This window comes from Panulirus ornatus, chromosome 34, assembly GCF_036320965.1.
Source record: "Panulirus ornatus isolate Po-2019 chromosome 34, ASM3632096v1, whole genome shotgun sequence".
NCBI lineage: Eukaryota > Metazoa > Arthropoda > Malacostraca > Decapoda > Palinuridae > Panulirus > Panulirus ornatus.
The window spans coordinates 14,414,857-14,436,754 of record NC_092257.1 but is presented as its reverse complement, the minus strand read 5'-3'; the positions used below and the strand labels follow the sequence as shown (position 1 = coordinate 14,436,754).

Here is a 21,898-nt window from a genome sequence, read left to right as displayed (position 1 = left end):
TTATCGTCTTCCTTGTGAAGATAATGAGTTGACCCTAGCACTAATAAGGTTAGTACGTGACCAGCCCGCACCGTAGCTTCCTTACAGAGGAGGATCTAATGTAACAAACTGTTTGACCCTGCAAGTTTACCTTAGTCTAAAGTGAAGGAATCCATCCCCTGACGCTCCCTGATTTTGCTGGTGGTAGTGATCTGAACATAACTGGGTCTTTGGCAATCAGGTTATTATCCCCTAAGCTTTACAACAGTTTCTCTCTCTTCATTTGCGTTTTCTGCCCTGTCTGTCATTCCGTCGTGGTGTGGGGGTTGATAACTAGGGGTTTCCAGTGTCGTAATATTGGATCTCTCGCGTCTGTTTTCGGACGAGCTTTTCGTAAAAAAGAAGAAGAAAAAATGAGTGATTTAGCTCAATCTAATCTGTGGGGGATACTCAGGTGTTCTCTAGCCTGGCTAATGCACTCTTAACCCTGAATGACAAATAAGAGAAAAGACGTGTTGAACGGTATCGGTAATTCGTATTTTGCTTCTCTTAAAGTGTTCTCGATATCCACCCTACCACCATCGCACAATCTTCAGTAGTTTCATCATCATGTTGATAAGTAAGTCTTCTGCATCGGTGTTACCAGTGCATAACAAGGCAAATTTCCTCATTAACAAACTCTTCAAAAAGTTTATCAAATTGTTGACAAATCACGTAATGTTGTTGCATTTGCGTTTGAAGTATTTGTGGAATGTCGAGGGAGAAAAAAAAAAAGGACATTTGATAGATTATTGAGTCTGTGGCACCTGTATGACTTAACGTTATGCCCAGATTAATGGAGCTTTATTTTCCTTGATGTCTACAGAGGAGGATCATAAATTACGTCAATTCTTACCGAGTCTGATTACCGTTATGTTGAACCTGTTACTTGGATTCTGTTTATCATCCTGACTCCTTTTCTCATGATCGAAAGCTGGGAAAAGCCTATGTCCATAGGTACCTAGTAAAGATACATGCTAAGGCCCACGTCATAGTACTTTGATGAAATACACTGGACATGAATAGGTCAATGTATCCAGTAAAAGGGAAAAAAGTCTACGCAAATATGTACTTAGATATACATACCAAATAGATACCCAAATATATATATATATATATATATATATATATATATATATATATATATATATATATATATATATATATATATATGATTGCAGTAGGCCACAGGTATGACTGTTATTCAGTATCAGCTGATAATTACGAGGAAAAATGAAGCTATTGTGTAATCAAGTCGTCAGGAGAGATGGAAGAATTCTTGTATCACTGACCATGCGATTACACGAAAGTGCACTTGGGACTTATCGTATTTTTTCACTTGGTTTTATATATACATATACTTCCACCGGTCGGAACCATAGGTCAAGTGTAGTGATGTGTGTGTGTGTGTGTATGACAAATGAGTTGTAAGTGATTGATGTCATTGTTGTAGTGGTTGTATCGTGGGCTCATATGAAGGATCTTGGGCTATTCTGAGGTGGTGTTTGTTGTAGGTCGATGAGTGATGTCAGGTCTGAGAGTAGCTGTCATTTCTTTCTTTGGGTGGCTGGTGAAATAGATAAAACAATCATATGAACCAAATCTGATCGATCTTTTTTTTTTTTTATTGATAAACCAAGATTTGACACAAGAATTCTTAGACGTTGAGGAATTTACTGAAAATTTGAATCTAAGATTTGAAATGAACTCTGAGGGGATGTCTATAACCTCGAGACAGGATTTAAGAATGATACCCAAAAGATTTTTTTAAAATATAAAGCTTGGAACACCGACACGCTGTGAGGGTAATGATATCACCAGCGGGTGTTGCTTCTTTTGTGTGTGGAGGAGGCTGAGAGCACATTATGACTGTGGCTCCAGTAATGTTTGGCTATCTCTGGCCTTCCTTGGCCGCGATGAGTGGCCACCACGTAGCCCGGGGTGCAGCACTCCCAGGATGGTGGCAGAAGAGGCGATTCCCTCGCACAAGGTTCTCCTCTATGAGGTGATGATTCAACTCGTAGAGCGCATGAATGTGCTGGTGCTTGATCCCCGCTTCTTTGGCCAACACGCCAGAGATGTACGCGTCGTCGACCCACAGGAATGGCGCGTCGAAGTAGGCTTGATACAACCGGGGCGCCAGATGAGTCGGTATGACGAAGGCGCTGCCGGAGCAGTACGTCGGGTAGGTCGCCTCGGCCCATTCATCCATGGAGACGCACCACTTGGCGCAACCCTCGCCCCTCAGCACTGGCATCCCCCACCACACGGCGCACAGGATCTTAGACGGGAGTCCTTTGCCAGCGAGGGCCGTCCAGCGGCTGTAGTGACCCAGATAGGACACCAGACCGAAGACGTTGATGACCATGTCGTCATCGGACTTCAGGATCCACTTCGCCTGCAGACAGTGTTGGTTAATCCACTGCAACGCCGACACCCCCTGTAGCAAGCACGAGTTGTTCACTTAGCGGTATATATGGCTCATGGTGATGCTCGTAGCTGTGTATTGATGACTTAATTAGTCCTGAAGCAAATGAACGTGAAATCGTGTAACCTTTATATGTTAGGACATAGATACAGAGAACTGTGATTATTCAGCTGTACCATGTAATAAAGACTTGTTCTTCGTCTGATTTCAATCGTATTAATAGATACAAACAAATTCGTGTGGCAAACATTCTTACCTTTGCATGAGGCGAAAGATCAACACGATCGCTAATATATGGAACAAATTCAGTCATAATCGTTGGAAGCAGCACCATAGACACGTTTTCAGATAAATTCGTTTGCTCTTACGTTCTAAGTATATAACGATACGTATCGTAGCTCAGTATTACGTAGTTTCGAAAGCTTTAACAATGGAAGGAACGACTGATTACCTTATAGGAAAGGTTCTTGTAGGAATCCACGAAGTCAAGTTGGATGATGTCATGATGTGCTTTGCTCTCCTCGCTCAGCATCCTTTGTTCCTCCTCCGTAGCCGCACTGCCAAACACGAAGATGACCCGCATGCGGACCTGCGGGTAGTACCTGCGACGAGAGGCTGAAGTCACACAGTTGTTAAACTGTGTTGATGAATAGTGAGGTATTAGGTAAGACCAGCGTGCATAGACTCTGTTTAAGTAATCCTATTTGGGTCTGTCTGACCGAGATTGCATTAGCGTTTGTGGCGCTAAACGCACTCAGGAGTTTACGGAAGAAAGAAGGAAAACGTGATTTTTGAAGGACGTATATCTTCTCTCATAATCCAGATCTGAGGGTCAGTAACATGATATAATGAACAGAAGATTAAGTCTATCGTCATTCAAGATAATTCTGCTATTCATTGTTGATCGGAAGGTTTTGGCAGTATGTCACAGGGTGTGAGGGTATGTAGTGCTTAACATAGCTAGACATAAGCACGTCTTCATCACTAAACCCCGGAGGACATGTTTATCATCATCAAAGACAGGAAAGAGAACTTCGCGTCGCCTCTTTTCACCTATGACCCCCTTACATGGTGTGACCTCCCCCTCTCCCGTCCTCCCTCACCTGACCCTTCTTCACTTGACCCCTCACTTGACCCTTCTTCACATGATTCCTCTCGCCTGATCCTCTTTCATTTGACCCCTCACCTGACCGACTCCTCTCACCTGACCCTTTTTCTCTTGACCCCCCCTCTCACCTGACCCTTCTTCACCAGACATTCCCTCACCTGACCCTCCTTCACTTGACCCCCCCCCCCCTCTCACCTGACCCTTCTTCACTTGAGCCCCTCACCTGACCCTTCTTCACTTGAGCCCCTCGCCAGACCCTTCTTCACTTGACATCCCCTCACCTGACCCTTCTTCACTTGACCCCCCTCTCACCTGACCCCTCACCTGAGATTGCCCCATGTGTCCCGGATGAGCTGCCGGTTCTCCACCTTCATAACGGCTGAGTGGACGTAGGAGATGATCTGGACGTCTGGATGTGATCTGCACACATCAGGTTCCTCTATAATGTACCTGGAAGATGGTGATGGTCCGGTGAATGGAAGGGCTGGTGGTGTCGGTGATGGGTGCAAATAAGTCATTGATAGTAAGACTATAATCATGTAAATCATGAGTTTTTTTCCATGAAAATTTAGAACAGATTTCTCTTCTCCGACTGGCTCTGTTTATTCTCCAATACATCTTGAATCTAATCCTTAAGTAAAGCAATGGACAAACAGAACTGTAGCATAATTTGGACAACTGGTACACGATGTAACATAATGTACCAGGTGTCTATTCAATATTAAGATGATTATGAAATTCGCATCTATTTAACGAAGCATATAATTCGACACACTCGCTTTGATACCCTCCTCGGCATGTACGCCTGTGCACTGGGGAACGGCAGAGCACTCATTAGAGTGCACTTGACCTTTTGAGCACGACGGTGCAACCCTGTGAGCACGATGATATGACCCCGTGAGCACGACGGTACGACCTCGTGAGCACGGCGGTACGATCCGTGATCACGACGGTACGACCGCTTGGTATCATGACCTGGCTTTTGGTAAGATCCTTAAGTCACAGGTCGTCCCGTTGTACTCAAGGGTCGTACCTTTGTGCTCATGGGTTGTACCATCATGTTCAAGAGTCGTACCGTTGTCGTGCTCAAGGTTCGTACCTTCATGCTAAGAGGTTATACCTTCATGATAAAAGGTCGTACCGTCGTGTTAATGTGTCGTACCGTAACGATAAACGGGTTGTACCGTTATCCCGTCGTTCTCAAGGGATTAGATATAATCTAACATTAACACATCAACCGTTTAATTTAACATTAACACATAAACCGTTTAACGGAGCCTTACTGGAAAGCTCTTCTCTTTAGCTGGCCACTGTTGACCGTGTCACCATCCGTTGCCGATCCACCGTTGTGTCTGGTGAAGCTCGCCTGCAACAGGTTAAGACAAGAGTAAGCAACAGATGCACCGTCTCAGGTCAAGAAATGTCTCAGGTCAAGGTCCCTTGGTCTACCATCGTGTTAGGTCAAGATTCCTTGTCAAGTATTGTCAGGTCAAGGCTCCTGGTCATGCATTGTCTCGGGTCAAAGATCCTGGTCATGCAGTGTGTTCACACTTGCCTGGGGACCCCACTTCAGGAGGGTGGTGTCGGTGGGGCCATATTCCCCACGCAGCTGACCTCCCATCAGCAGCACTACCAGCAAGATCACTGCGCCAGCCGCCACCACCACCAGCCCAAGCGAACCAACCCTCCAGGCTGCTGGACGACACAGGCAGCACGACCCTGAAACACGACAGTACAACCGTTAGAACAACGTCGATACGACCCAAGGGCACGACCCCCTCAGAGCACGTCAGGTCCCGGCACGGGCGTCTCAGACTTGCAGTCAGGGAGATATCCACAGATATCTCCAGATATCAAATTAGGAATCTGTAAAACGATAGGGCACCAAGGGTGGCCTAAGTTCCCTCAAGCTATCGCAAAGGACTGTTGGGATGCCTGTCATTGAGATACTCAGTTTTGATAATTAGTACTTTTATGGAGGTAGATTGATAGCCTGAGTCAATTTGAGACATTCAACACAGTCACCACATGAGATACGAGTTTGTATCATCCATGGCGAGGTAATACTAGCCCCCAGCTGCCCTTCATATATAAAGTACATCTTAAAGTGCCTCGGTGACAGTAATATATGATAAATGGAACAGATGTGTTGAGCAAGTGTTCGTTTGCGTCACACATATGTAAAGTAGGTGGCCATTACTTACACTTTTGGCAACGAAGAGTATGGTGCAGCCGTCGTAGATTGGAGAGCATTCTGAGCCCTTTTCCCAGACAACCTGCAGGTGATAAATTACGTGATTGTAGAAGGTTACCAAACCGCTAGACGCGTAATCATAGAATTATAGAGAAATATCGGTTGACTGTCATCACTTAACTGGTGGTGCACGTAACTTATAGCCAGGGTAGGAGGTATGGCTTGTATAGTTGCTGAGAGGGAGGGACGTGAGTACTGACACTGAGTCATGTGAGGCTTCAGTCGGTCCGTCCAATGAGGATGGGATGTTATCATCGACAGCCAAGAGAAAAGGTTATTTGTGTTCCTCAAGATCAAAGTCATTCTTGGAATGTTTGATTACTGGTGGTTACATGAGGATGTTACTCTGCAGGTGATGTTTGAAGATTGTCACGAAATAGATCATGTTTATTGGCCTTGTATGCCTCTGATTGGTACAAACCTTTGTGAATAATGTATGTCCTCGTCTATTTCTGTTTTCTCTTTTTCTAAACTGTCGACTGATAACAGGACAAAGTTGTGGCTAAGACTACAGAGTCATTTACTTACAGTGACTTTTTAAAAGAATATTTAAGACTCCATTGCTGAAGAAAATCTAGATATTGGAACAGGGGTAGAGTGAACGGCTCTACATGTTGTTAGCAGTTAGAGAGATTTAGAAGATAAATGTAGCGTAGATCTAGAGTGTTACCATAGAGATGCTGTTGTTGGACCTACGTGGTGTAATGATGATTTCAATAGATTCCTAGACTTGACTTTTGTGGGTTGTTATTGTCATGATGAATCAGGCTAAGACACAGCAACGTATGCCAGTCAAAGTCATGAGTTCCTTTTTTACGTTGGAAGCTCGAGTCACGGACAGAAGTCCACATCAAGGCTGGGATGTTTATTGAGTAAGCAGGGATTATTGGGATTGGGCCAACACGCTGCCACCTGAGCTCTCCTTCTCGCTGGCAAGCAGCAGAGTCACATATGAAAGCAGAGACAGAGAAATATTCCTTAAATTTGCAGGGGTCGTAGGAGGAGGGCCATTGCTCCACTGAGTACTCTCTCTCTCTCTCTCTCTCTCTCTCTCTCTCTCTCTCTCTCTCTCTCTCTCTCTCTCTCTCTCTCTCTCTCTCTCTCATTGGCAATGGAGTCACATCTGCGTTTAGTATGATTCAGACCACCTTCGAAAAGTGGGAGTGAGGACAGCTCTAGCACCAACATCTAACACAGCTGTTGGCTCCTTCCCTCACCCCCACACACCCAGCAACAGCTGCGTCCGACTGATAGCACCCCACTGTCCCTCCTTCCCTCACAACCCTTGCAGTTGATGACCCCCACATTCTCTGAGGTATTCTTGGGGAAACACGTGATCATTATATCCATAGCTTCACTCGTGTCCTGGATCAGCCCCCGTTGCTCTCACTCATGTCCTGGATTAGCCCCCGTTGCTCTCACTCGTGTCCTGGATCAGCTCCCGTTGCTCTCACTCGTGTCCTGGATCAGCCCCCGTTGCTCTCACTCGTGTCCTGGATCAGCCCCCGTTGCTCTCACTCGTGACCTGGATCAGCCCCCGTTGCTCTCACTCGTGTCCTGGATCAGCCCCCGTTGCTCTCTACCTCCGCCTCCTGCAGGAAGGAACGTGAGGCTACTGTCTGAGGGGGGCGACATACACAAGCGTCCCTCCTCCAGAACATTACACAAAATAAAACCATTTTCTTTTTTCAAATCTCTTCATCAAACACACAAACATAAAGATAAACAAAATCATTTACTGTTCTTTAGTGAATATCGCCATCAACGCACCAATTGAGGAATACTACCATCATCTTACCAGTTATGCAAGTAAGGAATATTACCATCTACATACCACTCATATAGCCGAAGAATATCACCATCAACCTACCAGTTATATAGATGAGGAATATTACCATCAACCTACCAGTCATGTAGGTGAGGAATATCTGACCTTTTTCTCCAATGTGAGGAATATCTGACCTTTTTCTCCAATGTGAGGAATATCTGACCTTTTTCTCCAATGTGAGGAATATCTGACCTTTTTCTCCAATGTGAGGAATATCTGACCTTTTTCTCCAATGTGAGGAATATCTGACCTTTTTCTCCAATGTGAGGAATATCTGACCTTTTTCTCCAATGTGAGGAATATCTGACCTTTTTCTCCAATGTGAGGAATATTTGACCTTTTTCTCCAATGCTGCCAACAAGGTCGTTACACTCAGTATCAACAACAGGCACCGCAGAGACCAACCATCAGTAACACAACTAGTAGATTGTCTCGTGAAGAGAAGTAACACAGCTCCTAAGTAACACAAATTTCTTCTTTCAGAAAGTAACCACAGGTGTCTGAGCGTAAACAAGCGTGCGATGGGAAGCACAATATATATATATATATATATATATATATATATATATATATATATATATATATATACCTCTGTCTTTACCCGACGGTGTCTGTCGTACCACTGACAGCCGATCTGCCACTTGCGTCCACCTCCTCATTTGAATTGGCTCATTCGATAAATTAGACATCGTTAGGCATCAATTCACATTTACATTCTATCTCGCGTGCGTCGTAAATCATAATGTTTCTGTTTAAGGGTAGATTACTTCACTTATTTGATTTATTACGTCACCTGTGGCGTTGGAGGTAAGTGTGTGTGTGTGTAGGTACATGTCTGTAATTTATGAATTTGTGGTGTACGATGAAGGCGACAAAGAACTTTCTATCGGACGTACATCTGAAGGTTTGGAGGTGTGGGATCACACGTAGACCAGAACGGAGTTGGCATATCCATTCAGTATCCTAGTACATAGACTCACGTATCCCACCCATTGCCCTACCCAACGTACATCTGTTTCAGCATGCAAAACTATGAAAGATGATGCTATATATTTAGTTTTCGTAGTTCCCGTTATAGATTTCTAGTTGTCATTTCGTTTCGTTCTTTTTTTTCGATCAGTACGAAAGACTCTCTCTCTCTCTCTCTCTCTCTCTCTCTCTCTCTCTCTCTCTCTCTCTCTCTCTCTCTCTCTCTCTCTCTCTCTCTCTCTCTCTCATATGTGATGAAAACATTAAGGTCTGCAACAGAAGTACTCGTACATAATGACCTACATATACATGTACTTAAAAAAAAAAAGGAAATTACTGTTCAAGTACTTGTACTGAGGAAGCGTACAAAGTACACATTGATGTGTTACTGTTGCCAATATCGGGATGAAATTCCACATATTTTACCGACAGTTCGAAATCTAAAGTCAGAGTTTCGTTTTTTTTATCAACATATTCGAGTTTATGATTGTTTTTGTCACTCTTAATGTATTTGTTTGGGATACGAACTTTAATTTGACAAAGAGAAAGACTTCTCATTTCGGTCCTTGAGAGTCAACGACATCGAAGCTGGAAAAAGAGTCAAGGGAGAAGAGCTAGATTATCAGATGTATAGAATGATCCGAACTGGAAACAGAAAAAGGATTCTATTTGGAAGATGATCAGTGATTACGTCATCCTAAACACTGAACCATATCATGAGAAATAAAGACATTACCATACCTTTTACACACACACGATGGAGGAGTGGAAGGTGGTTCATATTCATCATTCCACAGGATCAACGAAAAAAAAAAAAATTTGACTCTACCAACACTTTATTGACACACAAACAGAAAGACACTTGATATTACGTGATTGTTCATGCATAAATAGTTCAATAGAATGGATGAATCTATATATTGAAAGGGGAAAAGATAGATGCGTAAAGACAAAAACTTAAGGGACAAGAAAAGGGAGACATTGAGACAGACACACTGGAGGATGCGTGTGTGTGTGTGTGCGGGCGAGTCTGCGCCGTGGGTTTAATGGTCTGAGCGTTCGTATGGGAGGGGCACGGATGTGGGTGGGACTGGCAGGTGATCGCCCACGGGAACGTAGCCGTTCACACCAGCGGTGAAGGTGAGGGCGATTGGCACTCCCTCAGGGTCAGTGTAGCTGTCGACCAGAAAATACCAGGAATATTAAACATGCGTATTGATATCTTACTGAATAATACACAAAGGAGGTTGATATGTTTCACGCAAACATCTGAATAACGTGTTAGGAGGCTTAGAAACTTATATGTCGTGTAATCTTATTCCAGTCGTTTATATAATTGCAATTTACGAGAAAAAGGAGGACATTAGTCAGTTAAAACAAGGAGTTGGGAAAGGGTAAAAGTTATATGATCTTAGACAGAATTTTGAAGACTTATATGATGTGTGCCTGGGAATGATAATTAGTATGTCTTAGATATAATGCCACTAAGAGATGTTTCCTCGGCAAAACAGATCTAGGGAACACGTGATGGAGTAACAATCAAGTGGCTCACGGTGTAAGTCCTCACAATGGCACAGTGTCGAAGCCTGCTGACCAGCAGAGTTTCCTAGTGAGAGTTAGTTGGGTCTTCGTCCTTTCAACCTGGCGAATTCATGTACAGAAATATGCATTGAATCATTGTGTATTTACTATACTCGAGTTTGACTGTTATTTAGTACTTTGTCTAGTACTATTATCCCGAGCCATGTTGGCTACCTGTATGTGTCCTTATTACTACAGGGTGTCTCTCACATCCCCTATGGGCAGCGTCTTTATACTATTACTATTGTTGATGCTTGTCTTCGGTCGCTTCTCCCATTCACTAGTGGTTATTCTCACAGCACCCCATGAACCTCCTGCTGCCTCATTACTTAAACAGCCACCATCTATGCCCCACCTAGTCAGACGTAACCTGCACCTCACCACCACCTGCACCTCACGCATCGGTCGTAACCTGCACCCCGATACCACCTGCACCTTATCTCATCAGTCGTAACCTGCACCTCACCACCATTTGCACCTCACCTCATCAGCCACCACCTGCGCCTCACCACCACCTGCAGCCTCACCTCATCAGCCACCACCTGCGCCTCACCACCATCTGCAGCCTCACCTCCAGCCACCTGATGACTCCTGACCGTCAGCCTGCTTGCCAGCCTCGTTCCTGGAGATGCCGTTGCCAGTCTCGAACTCGAAGGTGTACTCGCCATAAGCGTTCTGGGTGCGGTCGTCCTTCAGGATGGGGATGGGCGTCTTGTAGCTGTCGGCAGCCACCACCGCCACCAGGCAAGCCACCTGCAACGAATGAGATTTCCTGAAGGACTCATGAAGAACTGCGGTACTTAATGAAGTCGTCGTTAAGTACTGGAATGAAGGAAGGTTCTGCAATACATTCCGACATCTCGAAACTTGAGATCGCGACCGCACGATTTATATTCGCGTGGGAAAAAGACATCATTAATCTTCATTAGTAAAGTTTTCAACGATGTGTAATTAACCAGGGTTAGAGAGTAACTGAATAGTAGTATTTCGTTTAGTACGATTGAATAGAATATTTTGATTTTATCTTTTAATCAAGCAGTGAGAATTTGGACTACATTGACTTTCACTCAAGTACATCTTTGGATGAATTTCTTACATTTACTTCGAACGTGGTTGTCATATTGGTATGTCAATGAATACCTTGCTTTACAGACCAGAAACTTATCACTTTTCTACTTAAATCATTTTCAGATGAGTTACTCTATACTTTTACTGAAGTACTTTATAAGAATTACTACCAACAGTTTTACTCTAGCATAGTTTCATTGAAGTAACACTTTTAAGGAACAGTTTCCAATCCTCTTCCAGTATTGGCGTTCACCACACTCACGATCAGGAGACGGTTCATCTTGCAAGCAGTGGAGAAGGACGTGATGTGTTGTCCAGTGTCAGCCGCTGTATATATATATTGGTGTTGTATGGTGGGCGGAGCAGCAACCACACGGTGAGTGGACGAGACAGTGGCCTTTGTGGGTGTGGCCAGGAAGACGTAAGTAGAACATGGTTTGTGAGTGTGGCCAAGATGGTGTCAGTAGAACATGGTTTGTAAGTGTGGCTGGGAAGGTGTCAGTAGAACATGGTTTGTAAGTGTGGCTAGGAAGGTGTCAGTAGAACATGGTTTGTAAGTGTGGCTAGGAAGGTGTCAATAGAACATGGTTTGTAAGTGTGGCTAGGAAGGTGTCAATAGAACATGGTTTGTAAGTGTGGCTAGGAAGGTGTCAATAGAACATGGTTTGTGAGTGTGGCTAGGAAGGTGTCAATAGAACATGGTTTGTGAGTGTGGCTAGGAAGGTGTCAATAGAACATGGTTTGTGAGTGTGGCTAGGAAGGTGTCAGTAGAATTATTGGTCCATACAATTGACCCTTTTAGTGGCAAACTCGAGGGAAGGACTAGTTTAGACAATTTGTTATTAGTCTCACTAACACAGCAGAGTAATCAAACAGATTCTAATCATATTCTGACCTATGGATATTACAGTAATCAAACAGGTTTTTATCACAAGCTGACGCATGGATAATACAGTAGAGTTATCAAACAGGTTCTTATCATATTCTGACGTACGGATGATACTGTTGATATGAGACATATAAGGTCGTGACATCATCGTGTGTACTGGTAGGTCTATATACACTTCTAGTGGGTCTGTTATGGCTGTTGTGGTTTTCGTGGGACCAATTTATCAAAGGGGTATCGTTTTTTAACGAAATTACGTGTGTGTGTGTGTGTGTGTGTGTGTGTGTGTGTGTGTGTGTGTGTGTGTGTGCAGTTACCTATTTGTATTGTACGGGGAGGGAGTTTTACACTCTTGGATTTTCTTTACTCTTATACAGCTATCTAAGATTCGTGTATGCTGTCCACATTCATTCTCTCATAACTCCTTTGTTCCATTCATACGCTGCTCTTATACTAGAAAGGTACTTCTTTATATTCTTGATTGCAAGCGTCTTTGATTTCGAGTTATGGCAACCGCCTGTTCAGCTGCATTCCTCATTTGAAGCACTGTTCACTCTCTCCGTTCATCGAGCTGGTCATCCCCTCACATTTCTCTCTAACACGATAGGCAGATCTAAGGCCTCTGGCCTTTCCCTGTAACTCAACCCATCTCTCTTCATCCTGGTGCCATCTTTGAAGCCCTCCTTTGGACCTTCTCTATGAGTTTGTGCTTCTTTATGTGCGGTGAACAAACCTGAGATGCATTTTCTAGCTTTGGCCTTACGAAGGATATGACCAGCTTGCTGAAACTTTCCATATTCATTTGCTTATTTCTATTCTAATATTCACAAGCAGACACTTCGCATCCTTTACTATCCTCTTAAGGACTCTGGTTTAGGGAAGATGTCGGCTCCTAATTCCCTCTCTCACACAGATTCCTGAAGTTTATTTCCTACTATATAAGAATCCCACCTTCCTTCCCTGTGTCCCATCCTCACTACTTTACATTTACTAGAGTTGAGTATCATCAGCCATGTGTTAAGTCAGGTTTGGTGTTAGTCTAAGTCGCCTCGTAAGTTGTTGCAGTACTCCTCCCTCATTACCTCCTTATTGGCTGAGCATGATCAGCAAACATGCTCAGGTGCGAGTCCAGTCCCCCTGAAAACCATTCACTTGGATAGAAAAAAAAAAAACAAGAAAACAGTGGACCGAGGATAGGACCAACCCCCCTGAGGCACGCCACCACTAACCTCATCCCATATCAGAAGGATCGTTTGATATGCGTTGTTCCTTTCCATCCATTCAGGTATTCTTCCATCCCCCAGTGTAGCATCCCGCTGCCCCAGTGTCCATCTTCTTTACCAGTCCTTTATGTGGTATAGTGTCAGATGGTTCCTGGCTGTTGAGCCACTCACGATCCATCTGTTCTTCTCATACACTACACTGGAGTATATGAACCTTGTTTTACGAATTACCTAAATTCGTATGAGATCTCGTTTGAATAGTTCCTCATTTGAATTCATTCATTCATTTTGCTTTCTGATTAACCCCGTGTGCGTGTGTGTGTGCGCGCGCGTGTGTGTGTGTGTGTGTGTGTGTGTTGAATCAAGATAAGGATATCCCACTTGGATTAGGGTAACAGTGAAGGTTTTTCTTTTAAAGCCAAATTCAAATCAGTGGCTCAAACATTGGCCTGACATGGTTGGGTGATGGTGACTACAGTGTACCAGAGGGGAGGGACTGAGGTCTCTGGAACCTCAAAGTTTCCATGCCTGGTATGAGGAGGATATGTCCTCTACTGCTGGAACGCGACTGTGATCGTGATTCCAGTATTAGGATCGCGTAGTGTATCAAGTTGTTTATATCCCTGAATACACACATAGAGGTAGATAGATCATTTGTGTGTCTGAGTCAGTGTAACCAGGTTCCATTGGTTTGGTACCAGTATAAGCGAGCGAAAAAATATACATATATGAATTTTTTTCTTTCCATCATGTATGTTGTTCCATAACATTTCGACCCGTTTCAAGATACGTCGGATTTTTGAGTTTCGTTAAGCAGTGTTCACGAAGCCTTTGTTTAATGCCTTAGTCTTTGACTACCTTAAGCGTATTTGAGCAGCAATGAATGCTACTGAGTTATCTTCTAAGGTTTCAGAATGCGTATATAATAATCTTCTAGCTGACGACAAAACGAGTGAGCCTAGCTTTTTTTTTCTTTTTACACACACATTTATTGTAATATCTTCTTTTCTTTTACTCAATTTTCCTTAAACATGGAATAGGAAACTGAGATCTAATCTACAAAGTGACCAGTCTGTACATTCCCTTGAAATTCGGTGTTTTCCTTGTACACGACACGGATCAATGGAAAGGTTAAAAGTTACCATAGTTTCAACTGCACTTTATAAACCTTATAATCATCTACAGCAGTTCATACCAATATTCAATACTTCTTATAGTGGGAGGAACTTCTTTCTGTTCCATTGCTTCTGGAGGAATGAGGGAATGATACTTGATACTAACATTTTATTTACACAGATTGAGAAACAATATTATGATGTCACTCGTGGAATAAATATTGCTACATATGTAAGATAGATATTGAAATTCGGATCACCATATAACATATATACAAGTACCATAGTGAAGTTGTAGATTGTTCAGATACCCTAAAGTTATGTTGTGATGAACGAGTGTTCAGAGACAGGTAAAAGGTATGTGAAAGAAGATTGTCGGAAGGAAGAGTTTGGATGGTTGGTTGTGGGTTTAATGGTCTGAGCGTTCGTATGGGAGGGGCACGGATGTAGGTGGGACTGGCAGGTGATCGCCCACGGGAACGTAGCCGTTCACACCAGCGGTGAAGGTGAGGGCGATTGGCACTCCCTCAGGGTCAGTGTAGCTGTCGACCAGAAAATATCACGAATGTTAGACTTGCTTATTGACATCTGAATAATAAGAACAGGAAATGATTAGATAAAGTTTATGTATTCAAGAAGCAATAACAAAGTTTCCGTTAAGAAACATTGTCATTAATCGTGATATAGGCATATGATTGCAAGGAGAGGCACATCGTAACATTTATAAACTTGAGGGCAAAGTAAACAGATTCTCATTTCATTAGTGAAAGTCATTTTGCTATAAAAACAATGTTGAAAATATGAACAGTTTTTTTTTCAAAGACATTAGGAAGACTTGATAAACTTTTGATAGATCTGGGAATTCGTGCACTTAAACAAAACTTTCGCAAAAATAGAAATGATATCCATTTGAATGGTTTGGTATTATCAGGACAAGTCTAGGATTAGGTGTACGGCGGTGATGGGATTCGAACCCTTACGCCAGAGCCAGCCGGCCATCAGTCACAGGATAGCAACCCCTCAGCCTCAACACTGGTGAAGGGTGTTCACAAGATCCAGTGTCGGGGTTGGATGCTCACAGTGGCATAGGAATGTTTGACGACATACATTCAAGTGTTGGTCACCGATAGGCGCCTCCGCCTCTTGTCCAGCACCATGTTTGTCTCACACCCCCAGCAGACTGGTCCTTCTTGCCACCAATGTGTTGCTCGCGTCCGGTCACTTCTCTGTTCCATTCATGATCAACTTTTCCTCACCAGCCACCTCATCACCGAAACCACTACCACCTGTGCCTCATCTGCAGCCATTTCATTATCCACCACCTGCGTCTCATTTCATCAAACACCATCTGCGCCTCACCTCATCACCCACCCTCTGCACCTCACCTCATCATCCACCATCTGCGTCTAACCATATTAGCCACCATCTGCGCCTCACCACCATCTGCAGCCTCACCTCCAGCCACCTGATGACTCCTGACCGTCAGCCTGTTTGCCAGCCTCGTTCCTGGAGATGCCGTTGCCAGTCTCGAACTCGAAGGTGTACTCGCCATAAGCGTTCTGGGTGCGGTCGTCCTTCAGGATTGGGATGGGCGTCTTGTAGCTGTCGGCAGCCACCACCGCCACCAGGCAAGCCACCTGCACCGAATGAAACTTATGAATTTGCTCTTCGTAGTTTGCATAAGAACGTGCTCAGTGCAAGTGCACTTGAGTTGCAAAAGCATAATCTTTTTTTCTGCAAGGCAATTTGCATGAATCACAATCAGTACGAAACACTTTGTATCATCGTCCTACGGACACTCACGATCAGAAGACGGTGCATGTTGAAGTTCAGGGAGTATCTGTTCCTTGTCCACTCTCACCTCCTCTTTATATAGCTTGATGAGGGGCGATGGGCGGCGCCAAGCTGGGGTGAGGCGGGGCTTAGCTGGGCGTGGTGAGGAAGGGGGTGTGACTTCTGGACAGAACATCTTCAGATGTTGCACCGAACGCTTCAAAAGTAACAGTGCAGAGACATGCATCGTCTGAGATGTCTCATGTGGCTGAAAAACAGTATTTCTTTCTGGATGAGTTTGTCACCGTTTTGTGTTCTGCAGATAATAATAACAAGAGTATTGACAGGTTTGACCACATACTGATTTCCCACGATGCACGAAATCGTAGTCTGCAATGTGTTAAGTGTTACTTGTTGATCTGTTATGTTTTGGTGCTGGCTTGTCCCGTCCATGCTCAAGATCTTCCCCGCTGCCAAAACTATGGTAACCTGTCTTTATCTGTCTGTTTCCACAAGAATATAATGTACACTCTGGTTCTTCCTATTTCATGGAGATATGATAGATGTGAAAAGGAGTATTTCTCTTCTCAGAGAACATCCTTTCATCAACCAAAGGCCTTCTGGACTTCAGATTTGCACAAGGAATGAAAATATGATTTCATCACACACCACAGCCTTCAGGTGTATGGCGCCACTGCACACACGCGCTACCCCCTCCTCTTGTTAGGGCCGGCTCTGCCTCACCAGCAGGTAGTCATCTCCAGCCAACCGTGTTGAACAACCTCACAACCAGTTCCCACAGTAATGAGGTCATCACTCACTCTTTATATGATTATTCAACCCCATTTTATGTGGGGCTCTTACAACTTCGAGGCTGCGCTCCAAGAAGGAGCAGGGAAACGAAGGACTTCCACTGAGGATAATGTAGCTCGCCGAAGGTGACTTTCCACTTGCTTTGTAACCACATGCAGGCGATTGGTTGGCTTTGGGCTGACTGCCACGACCACGGCTCAAATCCTGGCAGTTGGGAGCTGATTCATGGTCGGTAACGCTAACCACTACACCACAGATGTGGCAGACCGCGCACGTGTGTGTGTGTGTGTGTGTGTGTGTGTGTGTGTGTGTGTGTGTGGTGTTATTTAAATGTATGTAAAATGACGCGAGAAAATTGCTTGGAATAAAAAACGATTTCAATAATATTTCCGTAGAAAAATATTATTCAAACACACAAGTGTTCTCGATATATATATATATATATTATATATATATATATGTATATGTTGCTTAGAAAGAATTGGTGATCACTAATTCAAAATTTCTTGTTGGATATAATCCTGTCAATTATCAGAGAAATTAGATGAGATGTGAATGAGAGTAGGTAGGATATATAATATAATATTTCCGTAGAAAAATATTATTCAAACACACAAGTGTTCTCGATATATATATATATATATATAAATATATATATATATAAATATATATGTATATGTTGCTTAGAAAGAATTGGTGATCACTAATTCAAAATTTCTTGTTGGATATAATCCTGTCAATTATCAGAGAAATTAGATGAGATGTGAATGAGAGTAGGTAGGATATATAATATAATATTTCCGTAGAAAAATATTATTCAAACACACAAGTGTTCTCGATATATATATATATATGTATATGTTGCTTAGAAAGAATTGGTGATCACTAATTCAAAATTTCTTGTTGGATATAATCCTGTCAATTATCAGAGAAATTAGATGAGATGTGAATGAGAGTAGGTAGGATATATAATATAATATTTCCGTAGAAAAATATTATTCAAACACACAAGTGTTCTCGATATATATATATATATATGTATATGTTGCTTAGAAAGAATTGGTGATCACTAATTCAAAATTTCTTGTTGGATATAATCCTGTCAATTATCAGAGAAATTAGATGAGATGTGAATGAGAGTAGGTAGGATATATAATATAATATTTCCGTAGAAAAATATTATTCAAACACACAAGTGTTCTCGATATATATATATATATATATGTATATGTTGCTTAGAAAGAATTGGTGATCACTAATTCAAAATTTCTTGTTGGATATAATCCTGTCAATTATCAGAGAAATTAGATGAGATGTGAATGAGAGTAGGTAGGATATATAATATAATATTTCCGTAGAAAAATATTATTCAAACACACAAGTGTTCTCGATATATATATATATATAAATATATATATATATAATATATATGTATATGTTGCTTAGAAAGAATTGGTGATCACTAATTCAAAATTTCTTGTTGGATATAATCCTGTCAATTATCAGAGAAATTAGATGAGATGTGAATGAGAGTAGGTAGGATATATAATATAATATTTCCGTAGAAAAATATTATTCAAACACACAAGTGTTCTCGATATATATATATATATGTATATGTTGCTTAGAAAGAATTGGTGATCACTAATTCAAAATTTCTTGTTGGATATAATCCTGTCAATTATCAGAGAAATTAGATGAGATGTGAATGAGAGTAGGTAGGATATATAATATAATATTTCCGTAGAAAAATATTATTCAAACACACAAGTGTTCTCGATATATATATATATATGTATATGTTGCTTAGAAAGAATTGGTGATCACTAATTCAAAATTTCTTGTTGGATATAATCCTGTCAATTATCAGAGAAATTAGATGAGATGTGAATGAGAGTAGGTAGGATATATAATATAATATTTCCGTAGAAAAATATTATTCAAACACACAAGTGTTCTCGATATATATATATATAAATATATATGTATATGTTGCTTAGAAAGAATTGGTGATCACTAATTCAAAATTTCTTGTTGGATATAATCCTGTCAATTATCAGAGAAATTAGATGAGATGTGAATGAGAGTAGGTAGGATATATAATATAATATTTCCGTAGAAAAATATTATTCAAACACACAAGTGTTCTCGATATATATATATATATGTATATGTTGCTTAGAAAGAATTGGTGATCACTAATTCAAAATTTCTTGTTGGATATAATCCTGTCAATTATCAGAGAAATTAGATGAGATGTGAATGAGAGTAGGTAGGATATATAATATAATATTTCCGTAGAAAAATATTATTCAAACACACAAGTGTTCTCGATATATATATATATATGTATATGTTGCTTAGAAAGAATTGGTGATCACTAATTCAAAATTTCTTGTTGGATATAATCCTGTCAATTATCAGAGAAATTAGATGAGATGTGAATGAGAGTAGGTAGGATATATAATATAATATTTCCGTAGAAAAATATTATTCAAACACACAAGTGTTCTCGATATATATATATATATGTATATGTTGCTTAGAAAGAATTGGTGATCACTAATTCAAAATTTCTTGTTGGATATAATCCTGTCAATTATCAGAGAAATTAGATGAGATGTGAATGAGAGTAGGTAGGATATATAATATAATATTTCCGTAGAAAAATATTATTCAAACACACAAGTGTTCTCGATATATATATATATAAATATATATGTATATGTTGCTTAGAAAGAATTGGTGATCACTAATTCAAAATTTCTTGTTGGATATAATCCTGTCAATTATCAGAGAAATTAGATGAGATGTGAATGAGAGTAGGTAGGATATATAATATAATATTTCCGTAGAAAAATATTATTCAAACACACAAGTGTTCTCGATATATATATATATATATTATATATATATATATATATATATATATATATATATGTATATGTTGCTTAGAAAGAATTGGTGATCACTAATTCAAAATTTCTTGTTGGATATAATCCTGTCAATTATCAGAGAAATTAGATGAGATGTGAATGAGAGTAGGTAGGATATATAATATAATATTTCCGTAGAAAAATATTATTCAAACACACAAGTGTTCTCGATATATATATATATATGTATATGTTGCTTAGAAAGAATTGGTGATCACTAATTCAAAATTTCTTGTTGGATATAATCCTGTCAATTATCAGAGAAATTAGATGAGATGTGAATGAGAGTAGGTAGGATATATAATATAATATTTCCGTAGAAAAATATTATTCAAACACACAAGTGTTCTCGATATATATATATATATATATATATATATATATATATATATATATATATATATATATATATATATATATAAATATATATGTATATGTTGCTTAGAAAGAATTGGTGATCACTAATTCAAAATTTCTTGTTGGATATAATCCTGTCAATTATCAGAGAAATTAGATGAGATGTGAATGAGAGTAGGTAGGATATATGCTAACCAAAATAGTGAGGTAACATTACAAAGTTTTGGCATGAACAGTTTTGAAGCTTGAAAGAATGTTCCTCAGGACAAATGAACACTTACTGTTGAACCTGGTTAGCTAAAGTCTGTTTTGAGTATAATGAACATTAATAAACATAATTGTAAACTGTGAATAAATCTGTAAGTTCTTTTCATGTAAAAGAGTTTGACATGAAAAGCTATTAAACCTTGAAGGTAAATCGTAAGGCTGTTGGGTTATCATGGTTTAACTTCGAGGTTTAGCAGTTTGAGTAAAGTGGATTAAACCAAATTACGGACCGTCAGTGATTGAGGCTTCAACTTATCCCTCAAATTCAAGCAAATTGCGCAGTTTGCTCGTCACAAGTTGTTTCTTGCATGACCGACCTCTCGTTGCTTATGTTTGGTTCCTATATCCTTCCCGCTGCGTCAGACGTCCAGACTCCCAGTCATCCACACCTGCGTTCCACTACCATCCATCTAACAGCCATTGCCTGCATTTCACCCCGTCAGTCACCACCTGCGCCTCACCACAACCTACGCCTCACCTCATCAGCCACCACCTGCACCTGACCACCACCTGTGCCTCACCACCACCTGCGCCTCACCTCACCAGCCACCACCTGCGCCTCACCTCATCAGCCACCACCTGCACCTCACCACCACCTGCAGCCTCACCTCCAGCCACCTGATGACTCCTGACCGTCAGCCTGCTTGCCAGCCTCGTTCCTGGAGATGCCGTTGCCAGTCTCGAACTCGAAGGTGTACTCGCCATAAGCGTTCTGGGTGCGGTCGTCCTTCAGAATGGGGATGGGCGTCTTGTAGCTGTCGGCAGCCACCACCGCCACCAGGCAAGCGAACTGGAACCAATGAGTTGGAATGAGTTTCTGAATCCGAAGCATTTGAGTACCAGTAACTCATCATTTACATAAAGAATGTTGAGGACATTCTTCCCACACATACCTCAATGGCATAGGCTAGAACTGTGTGTACTCACGAGGATGAGGTGGTTCATTTCGATGTGTTCTTCTCGGGTTTCAAGCGAGGAGTGATGTCAGGTTGGCGGGCGTCTCTCTCATATATACTTCCCGTGGTCTCTGCCACGCCCTCCGTGCCCCGCCCTCCTGCGGGAGACAACCGTACCACCACCTCTAAGAGGTCTTCAGAAGTTTATATAACTTATGACCATAGCGGTTATTCACGGATTATATAATTTGGTTTGTTATCGATGGATTCAGGATTCTATTGCGGGATAATGGCAAAATGAGTCGATACTGTGTCCAGAAGAAGGTATTCCATAAGCTGTGTTGGTTATCAAGGTCCTAAAGCATCGGTGTAGACTCG

At 41.5% G+C, this 21,898-nt stretch overlaps 4 protein-coding genes across 5 annotated transcripts; all 4 read right to left on the bottom strand.

The window, feature by feature from the left end:
* Positions 1-1,909: 1,909 nt before the first annotated feature.
* Positions 1,910-2,759, bottom strand: LOC139760003 (beta-1,3-galactosyltransferase 4-like). The gene is made up of 2 exons (XM_071682745.1): positions 2,703-2,759; positions 1,910-2,458 (listed from the first exon to the last, which is right to left on the bottom strand). Exons 1-2 carry the CDS (start codon positions 2,757-2,759, stop codon positions 1,910-1,912), a joined length of 606 nt encoding a protein of 201 aa, XP_071538846.1.
* LOC139759898 (beta-1,3-galactosyltransferase 1-like) lies at positions 2,647-8,269 on the bottom strand. The gene is made up of 6 exons (XM_071682456.1): positions 8,226-8,269; positions 5,759-5,830; positions 5,110-5,273; positions 4,838-4,920; positions 3,879-4,004; positions 2,647-3,048 (listed from the first exon to the last, which is right to left on the bottom strand). The coding sequence occupies exons 2-6, from the start codon at positions 5,805-5,807 to the stop codon at positions 2,871-2,873; spliced, it is 600 nt and encodes a 199-aa protein (XP_071538557.1). The 5' UTR covers positions 5,808-5,830; positions 8,226-8,269; the 3' UTR covers positions 2,647-2,870.
* A 1,154-nt stretch (positions 8,270-9,423) lies between these two features.
* LOC139759900 (pupal cuticle protein 20-like) lies at positions 9,424-11,573 on the bottom strand. The gene is made up of 3 exons (XM_071682459.1): positions 11,517-11,573; positions 10,758-10,939; positions 9,424-9,781 (listed from the first exon to the last, which is right to left on the bottom strand). The coding sequence occupies exons 1-3, from the start codon at positions 11,532-11,534 to the stop codon at positions 9,649-9,651; spliced, it is 333 nt and encodes a 110-aa protein (XP_071538560.1). The 5' UTR covers positions 11,535-11,573; the 3' UTR covers positions 9,424-9,648.
* Positions 11,574-14,632: 3,059 nt separating this feature from the next.
* LOC139759901 (pupal cuticle protein 20-like) lies at positions 14,633-21,680 on the bottom strand. Of its 2 annotated transcripts, none has more exons than XM_071682461.1 (3): positions 21,552-21,680; positions 21,233-21,414; positions 14,633-15,020 (listed from the first exon to the last, which is right to left on the bottom strand). In XM_071682461.1, exons 1-3 carry the CDS (start codon positions 21,567-21,569, stop codon positions 14,888-14,890), a joined length of 333 nt encoding a protein of 110 aa, XP_071538562.1. In that variant the 5' UTR covers positions 21,570-21,680; the 3' UTR covers positions 14,633-14,887. The 2 variants fall into 2 exon arrangements, with proteins under 2 accessions (XP_071538562.1, XP_071538561.1); XM_071682460.1 differs by lacking the exons at positions 21,233-21,414; positions 21,552-21,680 and adding exons at positions 15,934-16,115; positions 16,282-16,393.
* Positions 21,681-21,898: the final 218 nt, after the last annotated feature.